This window comes from Daktulosphaira vitifoliae, unplaced genomic scaffold, assembly GCF_025091365.1.
Source record: "Daktulosphaira vitifoliae isolate Bord-2020 unplaced genomic scaffold, ASM2509136v1 Scaffold_4, whole genome shotgun sequence".
In the NCBI taxonomy this organism is placed as follows: Eukaryota; Metazoa; Arthropoda; class Insecta; order Hemiptera; family Phylloxeridae; genus Daktulosphaira; species Daktulosphaira vitifoliae.
Window position 1 is genome coordinate 35,110,074 of NW_026099575.1, and position 10,372 is coordinate 35,120,445.

The 10,372-nt window shown below is 24.5% G+C and overlaps 1 protein-coding gene across 2 annotated transcripts; it reads right to left on the reverse strand.

The window, feature by feature from the left end:
- Window positions 1-4,484: 4,484 nt before the first annotated feature.
- Window positions 4,485-8,351, reverse strand: LOC126905447 (ras-related protein Rab-43). 2 transcript variants are annotated; one of them, XM_050685138.1, is made up of 6 exons: window positions 8,111-8,351; window positions 7,791-8,023; window positions 7,098-7,182; window positions 4,941-5,039; window positions 4,721-4,878; window positions 4,485-4,655 (listed from the first exon to the last, which is right to left on the reverse strand). In XM_050685138.1, the coding sequence occupies exons 2-6, from the start codon at window positions 8,016-8,018 to the stop codon at window positions 4,551-4,553; spliced, it is 675 nt and encodes a 224-aa protein (XP_050541095.1). In that variant the 5' UTR covers window positions 8,019-8,023; window positions 8,111-8,351; the 3' UTR covers window positions 4,485-4,550. The 2 variants fall into 2 exon arrangements, with proteins under 2 accessions (XP_050541095.1, XP_050541094.1); XM_050685137.1 differs by having other exon boundaries at window positions 8,107-8,350.
- Between the last annotated feature and the right edge of the window lie 2,021 nt (window positions 8,352-10,372).

Sequence of the window (10,372 nt, forward strand, 5' to 3'; positions counted from 1 at the left end):
TTTTTTTTTTTTGTCTGTTACCACTTTTTCTCAGCTCTCACCGAACCGATTTCTTTCAATGATACGTCAAAAGATCACAAATCGTATCTAGTCGAAGACATTACCCTCAAAAATTGAAAAAATTTCCCTCGTTCTCCGTAAATGGGGGAAACCTCCAAAAAAATTACAAATTTAAAAATCGCTAATTTTCGAAATTTTTTCAATTTTTTTTACTTAATAGTGCCATAACTTTTTCAAAAATGAACATATCAATATAATTATTTTTTATATAGATGCATAATATCATTACCTTTCATTTGGTATATTTTTTCATAAATTTAACCCTTAACCTGCACACAAGGGGGGATTTAAAATGACAACTTTTTCAAAAAAAACTTTTTCAACTTAACTTTTGAAAATGTTCCGGAAGGTCTGACACTTTTATATATATCTTAAATTAGAGCTAATGTAATATACTTTATCATGAAAAAAAAAATTTTGGACTTTATTTTATCTTCAGGGTGAAAATGGCTACCGAATGCTATTTTTGTGTGAAAAATTTCGTTTTTGTATTTTACATTTTTAACATTATTATGCTATAACTTTTTGAAAAATGTATGGATCAGTACAATTTTTTCATGAGGAGTAGTATTTATATACATCTTTCATTTGACATACTGTTTTTTAAATCGGTCCATTTCCCTATATACGAGGGGGGTTCAAATCTAAATAAATAAATGTAAAAATTAGAAGCCATAAAATGTAAAAATAAGAAGCCATAAAAATGCAAAAAAAAATTGAGAAGCCATAAAAATTTGAATAAATGAGAAACCATAAAAAGGCAAAAAGATTTAAAAGTCATAGAATGGCAAAAAAAATAGATGCCATATAAATGTAATAATGAGTAGTCATAGAATTACTATAATGATAATTGAATGTTAGTATTAATTTCTACTGTCATTCTCGTGATATTAATATAATTAATATTTTAGAATGGTAAGACTTGAACCGTCTAACAGTCTAAACAGTAGTGCTCTTTGTCAAGTTTTAGTAATACAAAGTCATCTTTACTAGGAACAATTCATCCGATTTTTCGCACTCAAATATATCGATTTCTACTTAAAAATCTGAATTTTTGAATTTCTTATTGTAGATCGTGTCAAGTGGAAGTTTAGGATAAAGGTGGCCGACCCCAAGTAGTCGAGATTAAGGCGAGAAAGAAGAAAAAGAAGTAATATACTAATATTTTACTGTAGGACGACGCTGCCGGTCGTCCAAAACCCGTACATAAGGTCGCAGCTAACCGTAACCGCACGCACATGATTGGACGTCTCGTTTATAATATACGTTTCAAAATATTGTTTGGACGACGCTGTCGGTCGTTCCAAACATTGCTCGTGTCTTCATGCGTAACTGCATATACCGAGGGAAATAATTTTAATGTTCGCACACGACAAATGTATTATAACTATTTTACTACTTAAAAATTAGTATTTTTAATGAAAATGTAAAATTAAGAATATACAATTAATTTTCTTCTTTTAATTAATTATAATAGGGGGTGTGATCGTCTCTTCGTCCAAACCACGAGCCGCTACTGTATGTAGCTAAATTTTAATTGGGCACGGATATGATTATTATTGATAGTAAAAGAGATTTTTTTATTAATAGTAGAGCCATGAACATTATGAATTTACACATCTCGACGTTAATATTTGCTAAGACGGATAAAGGCATTGTGAAACAGAATCGATGATTCAAATGATGAGGTCCCTACATAATAGGCGTTCGTATTAAACTTACATTTTATTAGAATTTTATGAATTAACGGTAGATCTAGCAGGGAATACAAGAAGCACTTTCTTTGTGAAAAATTTTTTCGATTTTGTATATTATTTTATTTTAAAACACCTCACAAAAGTTTTTGAGTTAGAAAAATATGTTTAACTTATTTGATTTTTATCTTATTTAGATACAATAACTTCAATGAATATCTAGAGGAACCCATCACTGTAGTCTCCCCTCGTGAGAATAAATGTCTTATTTATATTAACATTAGTTTACTATGTGGTTTATTTTGTAACTGACATTTGTTTTTTCAGCTCTCACTTGACCAATTTTTTTGAACGATACATTAAATGATCACAACTGGTATCTAGTTAAAGATATTATCTTAAAAAATTGAAAAAGCAATCCCCTTTATCAAATAAAAAGTTGCTTAACCATATAGACTAGCTTCATCCAATTAAATCATTTATTTCTAATAATTAAAGTATTTATTTTTGAATTAGGTTTAATATGATAATAGGTTTCAACTACAAAATTAAATAATGTGACTTTGTTATTTATTAAATTTTTAACTTCATTTGTACATGCAACAACCAGTCTAAAATATTCCAAATTCTTTGGTAACATGTTGCTATATAAAAAAATGATTTTTTTAGTTTCACTTGAATTTAATAATGGATTTTTGCAATTGTAATCAAATTTTATATTACACTCAATTGAGTAGATCTATTTAACAACTTTTTGAGGTTTTTTTTAGTTAAAGTAAATTATTTAAATTAATTAAGTTCTGAATATTTCAATTGTAGAATCTTTTTAAACACCAAAATTTACTTAGAAATTATTACTATGAAAGGTAATTATAATATTTCCTGACTGCATATTAATCTTAACAATATCATTTTTTTAATTTTGATAAAATTTTCTAATTTAAATGATGTAATTTCAAATTTGCAAGTTGAGCTAAAAGTCAGGGTAATAACTTTTAGCTGTTTTTATGTGTCAATACTCGTTTTTAACTAGTTATTAATAATATCAAAAATTAGTGGTGATGGAAAAAATTCTAATTGATTTTAAATCAGCGAGAAAAATTGGTTTTGAAAAGTATATTTTTGACTGTGATGAAAATTACTTGTAGACCATTTATTCATAAATATATATTTAAATAATAAATATGCTTTGTTTTTCTAAATAATTATAATTTTTTTTTTAATGTAATTTTGTGTTTAATTAAATTTTTTCATTAAAAGAAGAAGCCATTATAAATAAAATAAAACTCTCTTGATAAAATTATAATTAATTTCATATTTGTATAATCAATTAAAGAAGTTTAAATTAGTCAAAATAATTTACAGCAGTGAAAATGATGATCATTAAATTTCTCAATAAGTTTTATTCAAGTGACAGTTTTTACATTTTTTACCAATTTGAGTACATAATAACTTGATACAATTAGTATTAATACATGTTTATGAACTATTAATTTATTTATCAAATATACTTTCTTTTAAATAATGCATGATTAATACTAAAAAAAGTAATATATTTTAATAACTATATTGATATTTTGTCAATTGAGCTTTGAAAAACAAAAGTATAATAACTAATTACTCAACAATGTATTTATGATTAAAAAAAGATCATTTTGTTTTTAGATATATACAAACATATATAATTATCTATTTAAAATTATTATGATATTTCAAACATTAATTGTTAAGAACTAAATATAAGATGATTAACTTGTAAATTTAATTGATTTCCATTGATTACATTTATACAAATTAACACCAAAGAAAATATAATGTTTAATACTAGACAATAAAAAAAAATAAAAATTAGGTTTAAAAATATATTATAAAAAAATTAAAAACAGCAACCATTGAAACACCAATAAAATTCATTAATAAAAAAACAAAAGTATAATAAATATTGTTCTTTAAGTATACAATAAATCACAAATAAAATTAATATGTATAAAATTAAAACTCATTCAGAAAGAAAGGAACTTCTACAAAATTGTCATTGTAATTTATTTTAAGATTGACTAGTTACTAAAAAAGTATGAAGAAGAAATGTTTACTAAAAAGTTCATTATTAAACAATATAAATTATACTATCACCATAATGTGATGATCTTATAAAGTAAAATTTTCAAGCATAATGTATTGGTTTTATTTTGGAAATATGAAGGTAACTGTTAAAAAAACAATATTAAATAGGGGAGTTAATATGCACTCAGTTTAAATAATTAAAAATATTCATCTTTAATTGTGTAATATATGCTATTTACATAAAAAAAATCTACAAGATAATTCTTTTAAAACTTATTTTATGAAATAGAATCACAGCAATTTAAAAAAAGCTGCACATAACAATTAACTGTCTAGTGATAAAAATTATTTTATGGTAATAATTACAAGACCTTGCAAAACAAAAATAATATATAGTTAGGAATATGGTCCCTTACAAAATTAAAAAAAGTTTAATTTCCAGTAAATAAAAATTTGAGTTTAAATGCTTTGTAAATTGTATAATTATTATTAAAAATGATTCAAAATCAACAATATTTAGTTATTGTTGAGTAAAATATAATACATTTTAAACATATAACAAAAAATTATAATTATTCACGGCTTTTCTTTAAATACCAAGTTGAAAAAAAATACATAAATCAAAAATTTATGAATATCATCTAATAATAAATTTATATGAATATATATAATTATATTATTATTAAGTTATATTAAAATTACTATTTTAGAATTTTCACAAATATTTAAAATTCACAACAAAGTACACCCTTTACATTTTTGAACATTTTCACCATCACCTAAGTTAATAACTGGATTTGGATCATCTTCAATATGAGCACTTTGATCGTGTTGTTTCTAACATTATAACATCAATAAATTATATAATATTGTACTTTAATGACTGCAAAATTAACACAAACCTTGAGTTCAGATGCTATGGTTACAAAAGCTTCTTCAATATTCTTATTTTCTTTAGCTGAGGTTTCTAACACAGAAAGTAGTTCAGGAAAATATTCACACATAGCTTCTGCTTCAGATAATTCGACTTGACGGTTCTCTTCGAGATCACATTTATTTCCTAATATATAACTAAGTATTAAGATGATTTTAGTAAATTTATATAGTTAAAGTAGATCTTACCAATCAAAACTAATAAAACATTGGATGAAGTGTACCGTCGAACTTCTTCTACCCATCTTTGTAAGTTGAGGAATGTAGCTCGCTTTGTAATATCATAAACTACAAGAAAAATTAAGAAATCTTTATTTTATAAATTAAATATTTTTCATAGAGAAAAGCATTATGTGTACAGCATAAACACATTAGATTTATAATAAGCATTTAAAAATTTTTAATAGGAAACAAAATGTAAACATAGCTCTCTGTGTACATTTTAGCAATTATCAGAAAAGAACTGTTCTTATTTTATAAAGACAGTAATATTATCATATTGTACATCAAAATATTAGTGATTGTAACAGAAAATTAATTTTTGTAAAGTAGCTCAACAAAAACTATTATTGTTAAAAAAATAATATAGTGCAAAACTCTAATATTTTCAAAGACATGTCGTGAAGCGTAGTGAAGAAATCACCTGTAGTTTGAAGAACTGAGATATTGCAGTATAACTGAATTAAGATTTTTTTTTTTTTTTGTTACAAAAATTACTAGATACAAGTTGTGACAATCAGATTACATAATATTTTATTTAAAAATTTGATAGAGTTCATTCACTATTGAAGTTCTTATACATTATTTTAAAACTAAATTATTAGTTTAATGCCTAATAATAACATAAAATAAATAAATAGAATTTTTTTCCATAAAAACACAAAATACATATTTCAAATTTATTTTAAATAGTTTTAATTTAATGTTTATAAAATAAGAATTATATTCAATTCCAATTAAAATCAGGGACAATCTCATAACTCACAAATTGACCACTTTTTTTAATTTTTAGATGATAGATTTTAATATATTTAAGAACTTATTTTTGTTCATTACAATATGATATAAGAAAAAATGGGTCATTTAAATTTAAATACAGCTCATGTTCTTCACAAACTAAAACTCACATCAACACAAACTTAGCTACACATTCCATTTATATTTTTGATATAAATAAATAGAATAAAACAGATCTAATTAACAACTCTCATAACTTTTGATACAATCAACATATATGAATAATTTATGCATTCTTAGACCATGTTAAAATCATATTTTTAATTATTTGTTATAATAATATAATAATTAAATTTTTTATATTAAAATTGTTTTTTTAATTTTCAAAATAGCCAGTTTTATAGCACTTCTTTTACAAGACTAATGGGTTGACAAAAATTTTTGGTTAAATATTTGTTGAGTTACTAGTATTTTAATAAATCGAGTGGATATGTAACACATAGAGTATTCACTATAAATAAATTGATGATAGCAAAAACATCTCTACTCAATTATTCATAATTATTAGATAATTGATCAAAAAAAACTGTATAATACAAATAATTTTAAAAAAAATTAATTTGAGAATCAATACTTATTAGAAACATCATATACTAATTATATATTATTTCTGTTTAAGAATATAATGTGTACTTATTATTGATCTTTAAAGTTTCTTGACTGATGTTTTTCCAATCAACAAAAATTTTAGCAAATAAAAAATTGTTTCAATACTTAAAAACAACTTTACTAATGATTATAGGTTTACATTATTATACTATAAATGTGGGTATTTATTAACAAGCTCTATTTTAGATAAAACTAATAAATACAAAATTTTTTGGAGGATCGTATATTTTCTAGAGTGATATGTTCCTCATAATGAGCACTAATACATAATTGATATTTACCTCCAAATATGTTTTACAAAGAATTGTGTGTATGGATGAAAAGTTTCTGTTGAGTGTAAAAACAAAACTAGTGATTGACTAAAAACATTTTTGTTCTCAACCAAAAATTTAAATTTATTATATAGATAAAAATAGTATGAGTAGAATGCGTTTTTACAAATATCTTAATTTTATAAATCATATGACTAGTGACTTTTCTACAATCATAGATTCAATTATAAACCATTATAAGCTATACCCACTTAAGACATTTTATGTATTAAAATGCTTGGAACTCAATAATTACTCATCTTAAAATTTTCATTTACCAATTCAAATTATTTGTTAGTTTTTCAAAATCAATTAATTTGTTTAATTAATTAAATTCATTAATTTGTCAATTTTTCATGTTAGATACTACACTACGTATAAGTTTTACAAATAAAATAAAATAAATTACCTAATAACACACCATTGGCTGATCGATAATAGCTTTGAGTAATTGTACGAAACCTTTCATGACCAGCAGTATCCCAAATTTGTAACTGTAAATAAAAATAATTATAATAAATTTATCACTAAAATATATAAACAATTAATATTTTTTATTAAACAAAATTATTGTATTTATTAAATAATTAGATTTAAGAAGTATGTTTTTTTACCTTAATAATACACTGAATATTTTGTGTTTGTATACTTTACTAGACGAAGATATGAAGTTTACAATATTTTTAAATTAAAGCTATTTAAAAATAGGAACTTTTTTTTTTAATTTAAAATAGGTGCAAATAGTTAACTATAAAATAATTATACATTTAAAATACTTCTAATAAATAATTTTTTAAGTAAGTTTTATGTGATTAAACTTTACTTTTTGTAGTCATGTTAATTCAAACAGTAATAAGTTCTTTATTTTATTATATGGTTACAATTGATTAAAATAATCAATTCTAATCATGAATAACATATTCATGTCAAAACAAAAATACTAACCAAATTATATTATCATAGTAACATGAATAATACTATTATACATTAATAGTCCCAAATTTCTTTAAAATTACTAATAACCTAGTATTAATTAACAGTCAGATATGTCTAAGAACTTTATTAAAGCAATGATGAACATATATCATATAAACATATTTACCTTGACCTTTTTGCCATCAATTTTAATTGTTTTCATTGAAAAGTCTACACCAATTGTATTTCCTTGATTTTCTGCATAAGTACCACTTTTAAAGCGTTGCACTACACATGTCTTACCTGTACCACAATCACCAATCAGAACTATTTTAAATAGGAAATCAAAATTATCCTCTGCTGGAGCCACAACTGCACTAGGTGATTGAGATGACGACCCAGACGCCTTAGACATGGTAACTAAATTTTAAGACAAATGTAAATTTATTCTGAATGGCTGAGTCGCATAACCAACATGGAACAATCTAAAAAAGTGAATATACTTGCTGATGATCTATGTAATATTAGTTTATTTTTTATCGTTATAATGTAGTAGTCACAGCTTATGTCTGAACATTTAACTTAAATCAAGTAGTAATTAATAGCTATGAAAAAAATACATCATTATCTCTCTCTTTTTGTTATCTAAACATATGTTCGTCCACAGGGCAGAAGAACTCTACTACATTAATTTCACTACATTTTTTAATACTACTGATAACAATATTTAATTTGGTTTCTATGTCTACACCTTACGCTCTTAAACTATTCATTGTGATTTACTTAGTATATGGAGGGGATATTTAATTAGCTATACAATTACTAAACATTATTTTACTCGTTTTTACGGGTCATTGTTACACAACGTTTCTAAAGCATTCCACTGCGCAGTATCAGATAATTTATAAATATTGAGTTAAAAACCTTTAAATTTTCTGTTATTTCACACATTAATAATTAGTAACTATTAAATATTTTCTAATAATACACATTTGTGAGGTAAATTAAGTCTGTTTAAAGTGAATAATGCTCTTACGATATACGTATTACGTTTTGTATAATAACAAACCTGGCATCTGTATGATACCAAGGACGTTATAAGTTTTTAAACGCTTGGTACAGTTTTTCATAGGTGCGAAGGGCAAATAGTAGTTTAGCGCGGGAAGAGGAGATTCTGAAATTTGGACAAAGCCTCAACGGAAAATATCATTATATTTATTTCTAGGTTAAAATGTGGTTTATGTAAGGAAATTTTAATAATTTTCAAAAAAAAGATCATACAGTAGTTAAAACTATATTATAACAGTATTGACTAGTAATAATATTTTCCTTCAATTGAGAACGGATTAGGAGGTAGCCTGTAAATAAGAATTTGTCTAAATGGATCAATAGCACTCGCGCGGAATTCGTGGGAATTTATATACGAAAAACATCGTTTTATCACTATTTATATAAATTTATCTTGTATGAATCAAATAGTATACATTTCTAAGTAAATGAATTCACAATAAAACTTCAAAGGTTTCGTATAAATACGTGGCTAATTTTAAAAATTTTAAAAATATTAATTCAATTTATTTTATTTAACTATAAATACATTCTTTTTAGTTTTTACTGCCTATTAATTTAGGAAAATTTAATTTGACTTTTAAATATTATATCTCATGAAAATCCAAGTTATTTCATTTGTTAATAATTATTTATTTCAAATAAAATGTAAGTTTCAAGTTTGAGGATAATATCTTTAACTAGATACCAGTTGTGATCATTTAATGTATCGTTCAAAAAAATTGGTCAAGTGAGAGCTGAAAAAACAAATGTCAGTTACAAAATAAACCACATAGTAAACTAATGTTAATATAAATAAGACATTTATTCTCACGAGGGGAGACTACAGTGATGGGTTCCTCTAGATATTCATTGAAGTTATTGTATCTAAATAAGATAAAAATCAAATAAGTTAAACATATTTTTCTAACTCAAAAACTTTTGTGAGGTGTTTTAAAATAAAATAATATACAAAATCGAAAAAATTTTTCACAAAGAAAGTGCTTCTTGTATTCCCTGCTAGATCTACCGTTAATTCATAAAATTCTAATAAAATGTAAGTTTAATACGAACGCCTATTATGTAGGGACCTCATCATTTGAATCATCGATTCTGTTTCACAATGCCTTTATCCGTCTTAGCAAATATTAACGTCGAGATGTGTAAATTCATAATGTTCATGGCTCTACTATTAATAAAAAAATCTCTTTTACTATCAATAATAATCATATCCGTGCCCAATTAAAATTTAGCTACATACAGTAGCGGCTCGTGGTTTGGACGAAGAGACGATCACACCCCCTATTATAATTAATTAAAAGAAGAAAATTAATTGTATATTCTTAATTTTACATTTTCATTAAAAATACTAATTTTTAAGTAGTAAAATAGTTATAATACATTTGTCGTGTGCGAACATTAAAATTATTTCCCTCGGTATATGCAGTTACGCATGAAGACACGAGCAATGTTTGGAACGACCGACAGCGTCGTCCAAACAATATTTTGAAACGTATATTATAAACGAGACGTCCAATCATGTGCGTGCGGTTACGGTTAGCTGCGACCTTATGTACGGGTTTTGGACGACCGGCAGCGTCGTCCTACAGTAAAATATTAGTATATTACTTCTTTTTCTTCTTTCTCGCCTTAATCTCGACTACTTGGGGTCGGCCACCTTTATCCTAAACTTCCACTTGACACGATCTACAATAAGAAATT